Below are 18,565 nucleotides of genomic sequence, written 5' to 3'. Positions count from 1 at the left end.
TATAATACTTTTTTGCGATCAAGTCTATTTAATTTATTTCGCAGAATAGGAAATTAAGTTCACAGATAAGAAGGAAAAACTTACTATTGTTATTTTATCAGAGTTTCAAAGAACTTGGAAGATCGGTTAATCAGATGGTCTAGTATCTTGGGAACAAATTATAAGATGAACTCCAGCAAAACTAAAAGAAGAGGTTAACGAAGTGTAGTGACACTACACAAAAGTACTAGACATTTCTTACTGTTGGAACACTAGGATAACTGACGATGGCAAAAAAGAGCATAAAAAACGCAGACTGGCATCAGTAACAATCTTTCTCCAAAGAAACACATATTTACAGCGAATACAAATCTAATTATTAGGAAGTCTTTGCTGGAAGTATTTGCCTAGAGCGCTGCCTTAACTGGAAGTGAAACGAGGACGATAAACAGCAAAAACGAAAAGAGAATAAAAGATTGTGAAATATAGTGCTGAAGATTACTAGGATTGATTGATAACTCAAGAGGCGAAAATCGAAAAGGGATTTACGGCGTAACTTGACAAAAAGAAGCGACACGTTGGTAAGGCGTATCCCGAGGCATCAAGGATAGTTTACTTGATAATGGAGCAAGAAGTGCTGGGTAAAAATTACACAGGGAACGAAGTGACCACTTTTTTGTTTTTACATGTGGCACATATTTTGCTGAGCCTCGTGAGAACACTCAAGTAGTTGTCGAAGACAGTGGCACTGTAGCAGACATTCCGAGTAGCACCAGGGCGAGGTGCTTGCTACAGGCCATTATTATACAATCACTCCTCACAGAACCGATGCGTCAGATTTCTAGCGCGAACACCAGTAGTGAATCCATCAATACGAAACAGAAGGAGGTACATTTTACATCAGCTCGAACTGTTGCACGTCTTATAAAAAGTCCACTGATAATGCCTGGCTGAGTTTCTGTAGTAATGTCCACTTCAGTCAAAAGTCGTGATAGACAAAACAGTTAAATTCAAAGTTTCGGCTGATGATGCATACATGATACCAGAGGCTACACAGAATCCAGGAACTGCGCAAGAGGTACGTGACGGAAGAGCTGACGAGTGACCACTCACCCACTCACGGTCGCTGAGCGGTACGCAGTAAGGCGCTGTAAAGCGCAGCCTCAGGAAGTGTTTCCAGCCTACAGCTTTAGTGTCGCGTCGTCCTTCGCTCTTGCCTGCCGCTGTTGAGCAAGTCTCACTTCGGCCGAGCAATCTTTTTCTGTTCACTGTTCTACAGTGAGTACCGGCACAACATCAAACGTCTATCGCGGGCGAAACTGTTTTCGTCCCTGATAAGGCATTTTGTTGCCTGTTTGGTTAAAATGTGCTTTCTCTGCGACTGTCTCCTGGAGTGTGTAGATGTAAATCTCTGCCGTGTTGTCCAGTATTTCAGGTGGCAGCGTCCACCAGGCACCGCAGTCACGCCCTGTGACGTGAGGTGATCCATTTCTTCCCGTGTGTGCCAGGTCAATCTCTTCAGTTTCGCAACCTGCGCCCTTCTTATTCCTTGCCGTTTTACCATTCTTATTCCTTCCTTTCTTAACATATCTGTTCTGATAGCTCTTAAATTCCTACATTATTAGCACAATTATTTTTCTCTCTCTCCCCATTCATTGCCCCAGTACATCTTTTACAGAAAACTATGCAGCAGGTTTTGAGTTTCATAAACCACACCAACGTTTCTTATAACTATCTTTCACTATCGGATACTTTCTTCTCTGTCGCCAATCTCCATGTGTTCGCTCTACCGACAAGCGTTACAAATCCGATCTAAATCAATTTTTCACAAGCGTCGCATTTTAATTTTCCCTGCTTGCCGTCCAGTTTGGGGCTTCCAGATTAGTAAGTTGATGAATGCTGGAAAAACGGCGGCCGTTAACGTAATCTAGCATCGCCGCACTCCTTTGTACGCAGATTCCCACGTTCATTATCTGCCTAGACATTCACAAACCTTGTGCAATGAAGTCAAGGACGCATCCGCAACGTGCGACTCCGGCAGGATGTGAAGCGAAATGGTGGGCGGAAACTTTCCGTTTCGTACTGGGAGCTTCACTGTTTCATATACTCGAGATTCCAAGAAATAGACAAAACAGAGATCACTACCTTACCGTATATTCCCTCCAACTGAATGTCAGTTGTGGAGCCACACAATATATTTTAAACAGGAACACTTCAGTGTTATGTAGTTGCGTCCACTAGTAATACTGAGTCGTTGACTGAAAAGATTCAGAATCATTTGCAGTCTGAAATGGCTCAAATTTTATGTCCAACGTCCGTCGCAGTTGAATCATGCGGTCAGCTTCAAGCTATCCAAAATACAAAGTACCTAGTTTCTTTTTTAATGACTTCGAACCACATAATACATTTCAGTATCTTAAGTGGTCCAGTTTACCTGCTCAGTTACAGCAACATATTATTTACTGAATGATAAAGCAATAAATGTAACATTCGAGAACTGTAGCAATAATTTCTTCAGTGCTCTTGGATCGCCATAATGTACACGTATCAACATTAATGCTACGCCGTCTTTAATACATACTATCAAATAATGACTCTATGACATATGCATATGGTCGGCATATCGCTAGAATACTTTCTGAGACATGTTAGTGTACGATTTTGTGATGAGAGGAAAGGAATAAAACTTGCAACGTGAAATTCATATGTTTGAAAGTTACAGCTAAGCGACACATGTATCTCTGGGCTGAGATACAGTATACAAAACTTAGTCTGAACGTTCCGTGAGTGAATACGGTCATGTCTTCAGCTGTGATTTATAATACTTCCACTTTCGAAACCATTGGTGCGCTTCTAACTAAATCTCTGCAACGGCACTATGCTTAAATCAACTTCTTTTCTATGGAAACTGTGAAGTCCCTGACATAGGGTTCTTATTACTACTGTTTGTATTAAACTCAGTCTGTGTTCGATTCCTGAACATAATTTAGTTAGGGGATAACGGCTGTCTACAGGTCTCTCGATTTGCTCTAATTAGGATAATTGACTCGGTGTTCTCACTTGATAGCCTATTCGGGAGCTGTTACGCAATCATAACTTTTTTTTAACGTCTTCAGGAGAATCCTTGGGTGGTTCCTTTGAAAAGACTATAGCTGAGTTCCTTTGCATTCCTGATTCTAGTCGGTTCGTCGTCTGCACCCAACCATCACTCCGTCCTGTGTCACTTTGTCATCAATAACAATTCGAAAGGAAACGTTACGAAACATCCATTTATCACTTAACCACATTTGTCTGTATTAACCACTTAAACCTTACGTGTTTACATTATTGCAAAACAAAAATGAATCCAACATACTGCACGTAAAGAACAGTACTGACGCGTTACAACGGCGGCTCGATGTGGCGACCACCAACGTTGTTGCACACATTGTGCCTACGATGCATGTTGTAGTACACTTTCTCCATCCCACGTGATGTCTCTCAAATTTCTAGTGCAACGGCCAGAACTCGTGCCAGCAGATCTTCCTCTGTCTTTGCAGGAGTCTCGTAGTAAGGCAGACGTTAAGTGACGTGGTACACGTCATCCTGTATACCCTACTGCATACCAGGACAAGTAACTCTGAGACTTTTCTCTTTCCCCTAGCAGAGGTGGACAGGTTAAACATAAGAATTGAAACCGTCGTAGAACGGAAACGGCACGTTTCCGGACATGGGTTTTACGTATTAACTCCTCTCTGTAAGACCTAGGAGTTTGTAATAGGGATTTCCGAATATCCTGTATAAACTTCTTGGCCACTGTGTTCCTTACCTTGTCTGTGAATTTTGCCGAACATATAACAGGTACTAACACGAAATACGCTCTTGTAGCTGTAAACTTACTGTCATATCGCTGGTTTGGTTGCGGAGTATCTTTGCAGGCAGCCGCGTCTGTGAATCGAGCACCGGACACGGAACTGTTGCGTAGTGTGTAGCTCTGCATGTGAGAGGCATTGTTAGTATGGAAGTTGAAGTGATGCTACAAGTGCTATTGTAGTAAAGTGATAAAATAAGTAAATGATTCAGAGGAAAGTGCGTCAAGAAGTAATTTAAAAATGAGCAGTGCTGCTGATAACCTATTTGTGCATCCTCTCATTGCGTGTCGTACCGTACAGTATCAATCATCCGCGCCGTGTTCGGTCTCCCAGAATGAACTAATGTAATCAGAAAAAAATTAGTTACCACAAAAGAGTGCAGTCAAGTGCCAGTGTCTTGTAGCGAACGTGAGGACGTCCGTTCGATCATCGCGTTCCGCGTAATCAACAATCAGCCGCGCCGCGACTGTTACGCGCACGCTCGTACAACTAAAGAATTGTGAACTGTAAATTTAACCTTGTGAACAGTGATAAAATTTATTACTAGTGTCTAGGAGGACTGGTACTAAATATCTGTGTATGCGTGACGAGCGTAAGAACTTTCGTGCGACCATTCGGCTTCCGCATCAACAACAATCATCCGCGCCGTGTTCGGTACGCGTACGCTCGTCCAAGTGGACAGATAATCATCAAGACTGTTAGTTGGGATAAACATTTACGACTTATAGTGTAAACAGTGCAACCTGTGATTTCCATATCGTCTCAGAATACAGATGTTCATACCAGACGTAGGACAGTGTTGTGCTTAACGTTGAGTGGCTCGCCTTATTCGCTTGCATATTTCGATAAATGCTTACATATTTCGATAAATAATTTCAGGCAACCCAGCAGCAGTGTGGAGCAGAACAGTACGACCGCCGCGGGATTACCAGGTACGTGGTGTGGACAGGGCGCACGGTCAAGAAAAGCAACGAATCGACAAACAGTTTAAGGGTACCACCCCACCCAGTCGTACCCCCGGGCGTGTTACATAGTTCGTACTTCCTTCTGCCGACACCTTCAATCCCTGAAATGAGTTCGCGGTCACTGTGGAATTTAACAAATAATACTGGGTACTTCGCTTGGTGAAATTTTGTTTTTATAAAATAACATGTTTTGGCCACTGCTATTGCCAAAACCACACTTGAAACTTCTGAAAATAATGCACAAAAACGGCCAGCTTCAGAAAAGGGTATGCTGCATACTGACACAGATTTCGTTCGAGAAGCAGTAAGTTTGTATCTGGTGATGACAGCCGCCGAGACATGTATAAATAATGCGTTATTTCACGAAGCACAGCATTAATCATGAATCTGTGCGTACTTATTGACGCAGACCATTTCAGCTGCCCGCTTCTGTGCCAGTGAATTCGAGTCACTAGCTGTCTTACCGCAAAAATGCCGGACGGGCCGTCGCATATGTTCTAAATGATAATGGCACGTAACAGGTTTCTGCAGAGTGCCATAAATCCTGTAATTGATCACGCTGCGACGTCTCTAGAACGAACCGACGGGCCGGCGTATTTCTCCGATCGCAGCCCTCTGCCGACGCCGCGCCGACGCGTGTAACGAGCCTATTGGGCGCCGGCGACGACGCCGGACCACGCCCGGCGGCGCATAAATCTCCGGCGACCGCTTGTTAGAAACGCGCGCCTGCTGCCGGCCAGACAAATGGAACGCCTCTCGCCGGTAGGTGCCCGACTCCTAAATCATGTTGACACCTCCGGGAACGGAGATCTATAATTAAATTTCCGACGGCGCGCCTGCGAGCTAACACTCGATTATTACTCGATTTCTGTTTACGCGGGGTTACTGCCGCTGAAATATCTACCGGTCCGCCCGCGGTAATGGACGAATAAATAACCGCCGGTACGGGGCTCGTTCGAGAGCATATGAAAGCTCGCGACGACGCGCATTAGGGAAAAATGATATCGTTAGCGAGAGCTACGACCGCCGACCAGGGACGGATGCGGCTGCGCGTCGGAACAAAACGCGCTGTAAAGCAGACTAATAGCCGACACCGCGCCGCGGCCGTCTCTGACTCACCGTGCCGAGGGGGAGCACCGGGGCGACCGATCACAGCCCGGCGCTGCGTGTAACCACTACTGCTCCCGATGTCGGAACCTCGCAGCGGACTGGCCTTTCGTGCGCTCCGTGACCCCCTCGCTTACCTCTTGCAAGTCGTACCTCTAGCTCCGCATCTCCATCATCCGCAGTCCACACGTCACCGTACGGAGGGTACACACTGTACCGCATCTTTTCTCCCAACCCGTCTCCCCTCACCCTCCACTCACTTCATTGTTTGTCCTTCATGGAAGGTATGCAAGAAAAAGAAAAAGAGTCGATGTTCGTCCGTATGCGCCGGAAATTCCCTAGTTGTAGCGTAGTGCTGGAGGAAATACTGTGTTTCTTCAATAATTTCGGAACGTGGGTTCTCGCAATTTCGTCTCTCTTGTGGCGTCTCCCACTGCCCGTTCGTTGTGAATTTTAGTGACATGCACCAAACAAATCGAAGAAAAATCATGCATCTCTTCTTGAATCTGTTATCTCTCTTCGCTTATTCTAACAGACGAACAGTATTCAAGAATAGGTCCAACGATTATTTTGCAAGTCACCTCTTTCGCTGCTTTGTTCGAAAATCTGCTAAGGCTAAAATACGAGCCCAGGGAAGTGTGGCTGGCTGATCGCAAACAAAAGAAATGACAGAGCCCGCTGCCCTGACAAATTTCCTAAATTCTTATTATCGTATTACACTAGTCTCGCACAGTTCAATATAAATACATCTTGCTCTTATAAAAAAGTGTTCAGTCTGGATCAGAATCCATTGAATTAAATTATACAATAAACATATTTCGTGTAAAATATGATGTCGCAAGCCAGGATTAATACCGACTCGCAATCAATAAATGCAGTCTTGACAGATGACGATGCTATCTGATACTTGTGAACTACAGAAGATGATCTGACAAATTACGATCCAGACGGAATATTGATAACAAATGCTACTTTATTCGCTTGCCCTGGCAAATTAGCCCTCTTCTCTAAATACAAATGGTTCAAATGGCTCTGAGCACTATGGGACTCAACTGCTGAGGTTATTAGTCCCCTAGAACTTAGAACTAGTTAAACCTAACTAACCTAAGGACATCACAAACATCCATGCCCGAGGCAAGATTCGAACCTGCGACCGTAGCGGTCTTGCGGTTCCAGACTGCAGCGCCTTTAACCGCACGGCCACTTCGGCCGGCTCCTAAATACAAAAGACAGTAGCAATATAGAAGGAATAAATGACACAACGATATCTTATACATCTATGCCGCATGATTTCAGCCGCTTGACATAACGCATTTGGTAGCCACACTCTATAGACCCTGGGTTGATTTATTACGGAACTGGGGAGGGGCATAAGTGGCTGTTCCATTGCCCCGAATGGCGACACAGCCCACACTACCAATTAGCTCCACCGCGTCTCATCTCCCTTGTGACGATCCGACTACATTCGCCGCAAATGCGCTTTACTGTGTCTCCATTTAAAGTAGTAAGGCTGTGGCGATGCATTAAAAATGCCTGCTCAGTGATGGAATAATGATCGCAAATGGGGGAAAATCAAGTTATTAATTGTGTTATAAAACATGTTATATATTCTCAACGATTACGAGCTACTGAGCCGCCAGGGGTGGATTACCTGGAAGGAGGCGGCGTGGGCGGTGACAGTATATAACAATGGCCCGTGCAGCACGAAGTACACATACAGTATGCTGTTAGAGAGAAAAATGATGATTTGAAATAAATTTGTAAAGCATCAGGCATTGTCTTGTGTCGAATGCAGACTTTTGTTCAGTCCTTATTGCGCCAGGCCAGATTGGTTGAACTGAATGTGTTCCATTTTCATCAAAGGAATAGTCATATCACAAGGCGCAATAGCTGTATATGTGTTTTCAGAATATATTTAGGATTTCTTCGTTCACAGCAATTCACTGGATTTCAATGATAATGTGATGATTATTTTACTAATTTACAGTGCTGTGCGGCTTTTAATTTCATTTGGAGAATGTTACGTTGTGGGGAGTATTGTTTACTCTTGGAATTATTGCTGAGTACTCTTTGCATTATTACATGCCCGGGGCACCGGAACTCTTGTTACCGTCGGAATGAATTCGCAGTCAAGTCAGAAATTTAGGGTCCCAGTAGGGATTTATGTACTAGACCCGTTGCTATTATCCTGGATTTTTATGTCAGGCCCCTTTTTAGGGATGGTTCACCCGAGCCCGATTAATAGAACTGATATTATACAAATTTAAGAAGAGAATCTTCAAGCTCTGTCTATAATTGCATCAAGCTGATTGGGTTATTCGTAAATTTATATAAGACTTGTCATGTAGTTTAGAACTTTACCAAAGGCTGGGTAGTTTGTTAAAGGGTTCATCAAAGTGAAGCGTTGGTGAAGATTCAGCATGGTCCCCATTACAGATTGTCCATGCACTGTAATACATTTCATCGAGAAACCAGTAAACATGAGTATTAAATAACCACAGCGTAAAACGAATTCGTTACTACATCTTGTCGCCGGCCGCGGTGGTCTCGCGGTTCTAGGCGCGCAGTCCGGAACCGTGCGACTGCTACGGTCGCAGGTTCGAATCCTGCCTCGGGCATGGATGTTTGTGATGTCCTTAGGTTAGTTAGGTTTAAGTAGTTCTAAGTTCTAGGGGACTAATGACCACAGCAGTTGAGTCCCATAGTGCTCAGAGCCATTTGAACCATTTGAACATCTTGTCTGATTTTGCGTCACGTCGAATTTTTAAGTCGTTCCAATTCGATTCCGGAAGAGACCTAACCTCAACGTTCAATCAGCTTCGAGGGAATGGTCACAAATCTGAATAATCGATCGAGACCCAAATTGTTCACAAAGCATGTAGTGCAGCGTGTCAACACTCAACATTTTTTCGCTTGCCATTGTCAGCCATATGGGACAATTATTACCAGCAGATTCGCGAGGAAAAAATGAGATATGGGGCAGTATGCAAGCTTGAGAAAGGCAAAATCTAACATGTACACAAGCTACATCAATTCCGATGTGTCTTCACGGCACCAGTCCATTGCAGAAGGGACAGTAATCACTTACCCATAGCTTTTCTATTTTTCCGTGTTTTTAACAACGTCACTGAAATTCCAGTTTCGCTCTTTGATCATGATTAAGGAAGGAACGTATGGCAATACAGCAACATCTGTTTTGGGAAATGCGACTTCATAAATTTTTTTTAAGTATATTTGTTAAAGTAAATATTTACTTTCTTACCAAATAATAGTACATTATGACTCTTGTGTGACTGGTAAGTATCTTTCGCTTTTGCTTTATTACACGTTCGCGGATATTGACGTTTTTATTTATGTGTACCAAATACAGATCAGCATGAATAGCATATGGTCAAGCTTGGATACGTGCGTTATAACAGAGCTAGCTAACGTACAAATTTTATGTGCGTCCACTTTCGTGAACAAACTGTGTGATTTGCAAGCTAAATAAAGGCGATAACTGCCGCTATAGAGCGCAAAAAAATCACGTTAGGCAGCTCGTGCCATGTGCGCACGGTGCTTGTCTCGTAACTTTTGATATACCGCCTGCATGCACGTCAGCGTTAGCTGCATCCCGCCTGCCTATGGTTTTCGCAGGCCGTCTAGTCACGTGACGCGACGGCAGCGCTCTTAGCGCATGAAGTGAAAACTAAAGCGTCCGTGACGTTAAATGTTTACAGAATAACACACGGATACAAATAACACCCCTTCTCTCACACGTCACGCCAACAAATTGTGCCTCAAAACACGCGTTTCATTTATGGCCACCCATTCTTCAGATATTTACATTTGTTGTGGTTCATGAAATCTGTTTCTTTCCTTAACATGGTTCACAATAGCTGTCTTAAAAACTTACGTTGCCAAATTGTGCAACGGCGTTACCAAAGCAACAATGCTCAAGACACGTAAATAAATGCAAACATTTGTAGGTTTGATGTCACACATCTAAGAATAACGCCTATAAAAGAAACTAGTTGCAGGTAATTGATGATAAAATACCTTCAGTTTCAACAGTTGCAATATTCTGATACGTCCACAACGCACGAAAATTATTTATAAATGTTAGTACGAGTAAGAACAGAAAAACAAAATAATGCAATGAGATAGGCAGTACCAGTCGGTTGCGGTTTTTAGCCATAGGCACGTCATTAGAGGGTGTTAATATCCTGGAACGCTATTAGGTAGAATTTTTTAAATATTTGTCCAAACATACTTTTTCTTGACTTATCGGACAGTCGTGGGTTTCTTCTCTAACATTAAATAAATTAAGCTATCATTTTTGTTCATTTTAAAACGCTTAAAAGTCTAAATCGCTCGACCTTGGTGATATTTAGCATTTAGGTCGGCATCAATACTGTCCGTCAATATTTCTAGCGCTGACAATACGTCAATATTCTCCCTCACACGGTCATTATATTGACATTTTGTAACAATACTGAGAATCTGATGGGCCTTACTCGCTCCCTGTCCAATGAATTTCTTCCGCAGGCCGGGCTGAAATCATCGCGTACTGGGTCGGCTTGCTTACTCGTGTTTTAAAACTCCGTCTTCTGAGAGGACAGTCATACGAAATGTCTTACTGTCTCATTTGCTGCAAGAGTTGGAACAACACTTTCCTTTACGTCCATGAGACCTCATCGTGAGGCATACATACATTCCCCTTGTCCATATTTAGCTGGGTTACGGTAAATACACGGATATAGTGTCGCGCATTTTCATCGAGATACCGATACCTTTTCTACCGTAACTTTTCACTTGATATTTTTCCTCGTATCGATATTTCATAGAAGGTATCGTATCGAAAGATCTTGTAATGATTTATTAAGTTTTTACTATTTACCCTAAATTACGGCCGCACGGACTGGTTTAGGTTATACTGTACACTAGATTTTGACACTAAAAATACAAAGGCACAACCTATTCTTTCAGCGTTAGAAATATGGGGTACTTGCTGTCACCCGTTGCTCAACTTGCATATCAGTAGTTATGTTATGATGATTGATGCTTAGTAAATAAGCTATTGTATATGTAATAACAGCAGCTGCCCTTGCATGACTGCCTGTTCGAATAGTCACAACTCCTGATGCGGTATACACAGTAGCTATACAATAAGCAGCAAATTAAATAATTTTTACTATGGTTTATGGTCACCGACGGAAAAAGTTGTTCTTTTCTCTAATGTATCATTTAGTGGTCGATGTTTTTAAACTTTATAAAGTAGCCTATTTTTTTCCTCAGATTTCAAGCCATTTTATATCAAATTTCGCTTAAATCCGTCAGCGGTTTAGTCGTGAAAACAAAACGGACAAAGATAACCTTCGCAATTATATTATCGTATGAAAGTACGAATTAAACACGATGAGAAGAATATAAGCGTTGCATTCATTACCTTGAATCGTATTGTGTAGGACATACCAACCAATGAAAGCATTTTCACGATTATGATAAAATTCAAAAGTCAAAGAGTAAATATTTTCCCCTGATTCACCTAATATTCTTCAAATAAATAAATATCTTGCACTACACACTTTGTAAAGTAGTCTATGTCCTTCCTCAGCTTTCAAGCTATCTCCTTTCCAAATTTCAGCCAAATCGGTTCAGCGGTTTTGTCGTGAAAAGGTAACAGAGTTATTTTCGCATTTATAATATTTTTATGGATTAAACTGTTGCTTAATACTTAGAATCCAGTATAACACGTGACCGAAAAGCTGTCAGATGAGCATTATGTGAGAATAAGCAAAAATTCTACTAAAGGTGAGTGCCTTATAAGCACTGATATATGGTTTCAAAAAGTCAGATGACTGACCTAACAGCAATGTAGTAGAGACAGTAAAATAGATTTAAACAAGCAAATAGAGAGCAGATATTGACAAACTGAAGATAATCATTTGGCTGTTTGTTTAACCACAGATTGAAAAATATGCATTTTCAGGGTTCCAGGTATCCTAGATCTTGTGCTAGGGCAATATCTATAATACGGCTTTTATCAGCAACTAATCTTGCTGCTGCCGCTGGCACCAATAGCAGCGTACCAGATAGCGATTGTGCTCTTGAAACGGTATACGACTTTCCGTGTCATTATAATACTGGAAAAGATAGAAAAAAATTTGCCCCTTCCGAACATTCTCTGGTTGATCAAAAAGACGTAATGAGCCTTTATTTGGTAAGACCTACGTCATTACTGCAGGCTAATCCTTTAGTTTAAAGAAATGGGAAGGTATGACGGTCTTATTTCTCCAGTTACGTATGCTAGCCAACAAATGCCTGGCATATCTACTCACATCAGCACCCTCGGAGCGTTTATTTTAAGGGGCAGGCAGCACGTTGTCACGTAACAGATTATCAGCGAAACGACTGGATAAAATATTGCTTATGAGCGACTGCGCGGAAGGAGAATGAGAAGTTTAGGTGAGATATAATTCACTGGCTTTTGTGTACTATTCAACCGTTTTTCTAATAACCCGTTCTATAATTTCATATTCCAAGCTCGAAATTTTGAAAAGTTATCTGTAATGAAAATAAAAAACATTGCTTGATTTAACGCTTATATTTTTCTATCTAAAATTTGTGAAATCGACAATCGCTGTTATTGGAAGATTTTAAAAACAAAGATGGAAAGTCTAAAGCCGTAGAGTGTATCTGGTCTACACGTTCTACAGAACATTTTGCCGTATAATACCTCGAGGTGGCGATTCTTTCACGAGTACGACACCTTTGTACAGTGCGTGCATGGCGCTCATAACACGTGATTATGCCTGCGCCACCCCACTCTCACTAGTTCCCTAGATACAACACAGCTGACGATGACAGTTGCGGCCTGTAACAAAATTGTGACATGTTGTTATGTGCCTTGCGTCCCTGCAGGATGCGTTCCTTTTACGAGGCAGAATGAGTGAAGCTAGGGGTTATAAAGCTATTACGATCCCACAAAGGAAAGTCAATCTTGCACGTTAACGCGTAGCGCGTGAAACAGGAAGGATGGTTACGAACTGCCGTGAACCGGCGATATCGCCTCAGCTGTTAGTCACTTTGTTATCCCTATCGAGATTGTAGAGTTACTACTTTTCATGGCTGCTAATAACAATGATTGGTCAAGCGAATGATAGTGTATGCACTCCAGCTCTACAATGCGCCCACAGCTTCCTACGAATCACAGGCGCTAACACAACTTCGCTTGAGTCCATGTTGACCACTACACTGCATACGGGGACAGTACAACCCACACAGTTGGCAGCGCTGTCGACAGCTTTCAATTGCAAAGCGCTAAAGTCTGCCTTCAGTACTGCATGCAAAACCATACCCGTGTTTCGGCAACACTGAAGCGTTGCCAGAGAGACATAAAATCGCGTTACGTGATTGGACGTGCAGACACAATAGAAGCAGCCGCGCAGAACCCACTTTGACTGTTGTGGATCTCTCGCAGTAAGGACGATAAAAAAAAAAAAAGCATGTGGCGTGAGACAATGGGAGCGGTGCGCATGCAAGTGTGGTGCGTCTACGTGAGTGTCATGAGCGCGCGCACTTACTGGCGGCCGCGGTGCAGGGTGCAGGGTGCAGGGTGGTGTGCGGACTCACCCTCTTGTCCCAGGCCGTGCCCTCCGCTGTCCTCTACAAAAACAAAACACAACGTGTCATGCGCGTGCAACAGTGCAAGCGTGCAGTTCTACACAGCTCTAACTATATAAAACTAGCGCAGCAGTCAACAAGGCAAAGGTGCAAACAAACAGAAAGACGATACGTTACTAGTAGAGCTTCTGCCGCCAAAACCAAATAACTGAATCATCGCTGGCGTAAGGTACAGGTAATATGGGAAACACAAAATTCAATTTTTTTGGCGGGTACTCTGCGAAGAAAATGGCATAACAGCAACATACTGAAGATCTCCTGAAATCGCCGAGTTCAGCAAAATATGTTGTGTTACCGTTAGTGATTCAGGTAATGTAGACACCTTCTTTTGAGTCATTTACGTCACACTATTTTGTTGAGGCTATTCTGCAATTAGAAAATATGCATTGCTGATAAAAATGCACAAATCAGGACAATATAAGATGTACGCCTATGATTACATTATAAGCAACTATGCGTAACAGATTCCCCCTCTTTAAAATACCGTCATTTCCGACTGCTCCCGATTACACATAAAAGATGGATTCAAAAGCAGAACGCTATTACAGACTATAAAAGTAACTTAAAATTTCTACTTTTCCACAGAGTTTTTTTTTAACATAAAATATCCGTCTATTTATGGACAGAGCTGCATCAAACCAGTCTCAGGACTGAAGACCACAACAACAACAACAACAACAATATGACTATTTAAGAAAAACTTAGAATTAATTGACTTTACTAGAGACAAATGTAAATTATCTGTCTGAACGCAGCCAAACATTTAAAAATGTTATATTTATGCAACTTACTAACATTACCAATGAAACATGTAAGAAAGCCGATAGTTGTTGGACTTTAGCGTATGCAATACTCTTTCTTAGTGCCGATTGTTTTAAAAAAAAATTATGTTTGACATCATTGATTGCAAGAGGTGTAACATATTTCTTTGCAAGCCATCTTTTTCCAGAAATCCATGTATCTTGTTATTTCTGCGTATGTCCGTTCTACCCAATGTTCTCGTGATGAGTTTGCCTACAAATAAAATGCTTTGGCATCGCCAAGAGCACCGCCCAGGGGTTAATAGAAATGCTGGGCCAGCCATAAAGCTAACACATAAAAAACTATGAAACTGGTTTTATTGCCATGACCGGATTAAGCTGATTTAGGCCATTTCCAGATCTAAAATATGCAGAGGATGACCGATTTTGACAAATTCCACCATCTGGTGCTGTTGGTACCCATCACTGTCTCCATCTTTCATATCTGAAGATGGTGTAACTCGACGAAAACTGTCGCAGAAATAAATAACATGATCGAGACTGTGCTTTGTTCACGGAAGTACAAAACAAAATCTCTGTTCTCTTCTGGTAACACAGTGTCTTCGTTCTATAACTATTAAGTTATACAATACTAAAGCTTTTCTGATACTGACTTATTTATGCAAAACTTGGATTGTCGCAAAAAATGTTTACATACATGCAAACTTGTAACCTAAGATTTCTGACAGACTTAAAAACTGTAACAAACGATTTGACTGGTATGAAAATAAAATATCAGAAGACGGTGACTGTTAACGCCCGTGCTACAAATCAGGCCTACTTGTAGAAATAATTAGGTCGTAGGATAAGAAAAGATTAACCGTTGAAACTGTTGAATTATAGACGCCGAAGACAACGGCAAATTCGGTCTGCTCTGTATGAGTAATAAATCTTGAGAGTGGCATCCTGTTACTATAATTACTATTGACATAACGTGCAATCGATTATTTAACAGTATGAAACTTAATGTTGCACTGTACTTGGAATAAAACTAGTGCAGTCGCTGGAATATACAGTGGATATATTGGAATATTAGAGATTCTCTGACATATAATCAGTTTCACAAGTTACTTACAAGGGGAGGCCGCCAATTGTGAAATTCAGTTTCGATTCATACTGCGCATAATAAAAGCTCATGGCCAGAGGTGTAATGTGGCAAAGCACCAAGATGCACTTCTCAGCCGTTGTCGAGAAAATCGACAGTTAAAAGAAACCGTTGCGGTGAAATACTCTCTACGATTAATAATTTTCTACAGCGTCGTGGCGCAGCGGTAAGCGCTCGTGTTTGTAATCCGAAGGTCGCCGGATCGAATCTCGCACCATGCAAACTTTTTTATTTAGTATTTGTTTTTTGTAATTCAAATATATATATATATATATATATATATATATATATATATATATATATCCCGGCAATCAGTTGCAACAATTATGCATATAATAAGTTGTTGAAAGTCGTTTGTCGTGGAAAAATTGGCGACTTGGAACATCATTATGTTTTCCGCAAACAAAGTTGTATTTCACAAATGTTATTAATTGTCTTCATAATGTTAACCACGTATAGTTAACGGAAGACGTAGAAACGATATTCCGAAACGAATACGTATAGTGTAAGTCAAACGTTCGAATTAGAATAGAGACCCCACGAACACAAATTCGCTGTGGCAGGTATGAAATATAAACTCCGTTACTCGCTCGTTACACTTGAAGGACAGATGTTGAATGGGCCGAAACGAGCCGCCGCATAACAGCGTAGTTGCCTGCTAACTTCGAAAGAAGGTTAGATGCGGTCCCTAGCGCAACTTATAACATCGTCGAAAATCAGTGCGGACGGGAGAGCTTTGGTACACCCTGTTAAAAAAAAAAACGGAAAAATGGAGGCGGTACAATTGGAGAGCGATCCGCCTTCACCAACATGCATAAGCAATTCATTAATAGTTTATATATATATATATATATATATATATATATATATATATATATATATATATATGAATTACAAAAAACTAATAACAAAAAAATTGCATGGCGCGAGATTCGATCTGGCGACCTTCGGATTACGAACCCGAGCGCTTACCGCTGCACCACGACGCTGTAGATAACTACTAATCGTAGAGAGTATTTCACCGCAACGGTTTCTTTTAACTGTCGATTTTCTCAACGGCTGAGAAGTGCATCTTGGTGCTTTGCCACATTACACCTCTGGCCATGAGCTTTTATTATGCGCAGTATGAATCGAATCTGAATTTCACAGTTGGCGGCCTCCCCTTGTTAGCCAAGCATTCTTGCGCAATTTTTAAGCTGTCAGTTGAACTTAAAGTTGTGCTCTTATCAAATAAGGCGATACCGAAAATCAAATTAAAGGCGTAATGGATAGAGCATAAATTGTAAAACTTTGGCTGTGATTCGCAACACTAGCTTCCTAACGATGACGATTATCTTTAATAAATGCGCCGTGATCTATCGAAACAGAGAGAGTTTCGGTGATAGTAACTAAAACTGCAAATTTCAATTTCTTATCCAGGAGATAGCCATCAGTTTTGATTCCATATTTATGAACCTAAACTCTCCACCGAAATCAAGTATCGTTATCGAAATCTATTTAGGCTATTTAGAATTACAATCGTCGCTATGTCTTTCGAAACGTGTCATAAAAAGTCTGTGCATTTTGAAATGCAGCGTAACATCGCCAACGAAGAACACCTTGAACTCATATTAACGTTTAAATTACGTATGAAAAGTCATAAACAAACTTACGCATCAGCTCGGAGAACAGAGTACGCATACCGTGGATTGCTATTATACAACTCATTCGGTTAAACAGCTCTCGTAAAACACGAATTTATTGATTTGATTGGAAAGATATACGTAATATCACTTACAGTTTGCAGTTCTTGTTAGTGGAGCACGTAAAATCATCTGCAGACTTGAAGCGATCATAATTCTTACAGCACTTATTGCTAATTGAACACAAAATGGCAGCAATTTGCAGAGCAGTGATATTATTTAATTCGACCGAGTAAGCTCTTTGGTTGCACAGCTGTTTTAACGCTGGTGTAATACTCGATCATCTTTAATACTTCGATGCATATTGTCAAATAATAATGAACAGGACAATAATGAACACTGGCAAAAATAGGTCGACAACTCACACGCCACCTCGTAGGATGTGAAACCGTAACTTGATTCGAATCGTCAAATCACAAAGCGCATCCGACAGCAATACTTATTGTTGCAAGATGCTGTCAGCGATATCAGATATAGTCTCAGTTTTTCACAGGTTGTACACGAGTGCAATATCTAAATCTTACCGGTTCGTAGCTTCTGTGTATTTTTCTACGATCAAGGAGGTGCATATATGAAAGTTTGTGATGTAACACACAAAGAGTAATTGAGTTGTGATGCCGTTGATGAGACAACATTTAATGATATTTAATTATAGAAGCCATCCAATACGAAAGTACTCGATGCTGTAAGAACTTCATGCTATTTATGGAGATGATTTCTACGAAACCTTAAACTGAGCATCAGGTTGCTTACCAAATTTATGTGATCCCATTCCTCGTCTCGTCATATTACAATTTTCTGGAATTCAATGGTACTATAATTACCTCTGCAAAATATATCGGAAATTTTGACTGCTGTTTTGGTTACCACGTTTTGACGTTTTTGGTAAAATACTGAAATGAATTCGTGCCAAATATCCACTACGGATCAACATTAAAAAAACTGAATGGAAATAAACTTTCAATGTCTTTCCTAAAAAAATTAATGATTGCAGTTTTCACTGCTTTCAAACGTTCCGCTGTAATTTGTATTAATGTGGTTGACACTTGCTCAGGAGATATACGAAATTACGGGGGTAAAATCGTCCCATGGACACTAATAATCACTCGCCACCATCTGCAGCCTTATCAGCCCCAAAATTTACCCATTTCGATACGCTTTTTTTGCACCATCAAAAGTAATGCTTCGACTTCACTCACATCGATCTTATTATTTATAAGTCATGTGCCCATAGTTGTGGCGTTGTATCCCAGATGCTAAGCCGCGCTTACAGACTGCACCGTCAGTTCGACGAACACAAGATGTAGCTGGTTGTGCTTGCTGCAGAGAGATTAGTTGTACTTGTTTTATCATGTGGTGCGGGACGCATTTAACCGCCAGTACGCCATATGAACACAAGACGTAGCTGGCT

General features: G+C 41.4%; 1 protein-coding gene across 1 annotated transcript in view; it reads right to left on the bottom strand.

Moving 5' to 3' along the window:
* The window catches only part of LOC126240604 (paired box protein Pax-5), a 790,874-nt gene that overhangs the window by 557,377 nt on the left and 214,932 nt on the right, over positions 1 to 18,565 (bottom strand). Inside the window, 1 exon segment of the mRNA XM_049947937.1 lies at positions 13,517 to 13,549. Coding sequence (XP_049803894.1) covers positions 13,517 to 13,549 — 33 coding nt within the window.

Source organism: Schistocerca nitens, chromosome 1 (genome assembly GCF_023898315.1).
Source record: "Schistocerca nitens isolate TAMUIC-IGC-003100 chromosome 1, iqSchNite1.1, whole genome shotgun sequence".
NCBI lineage: Eukaryota > Metazoa > Arthropoda > Insecta > Orthoptera > Acrididae > Schistocerca > Schistocerca nitens.
Note: the sequence above shows the minus strand (reverse complement) of the source record. Positions and strands in the feature narration are given on the sequence as shown.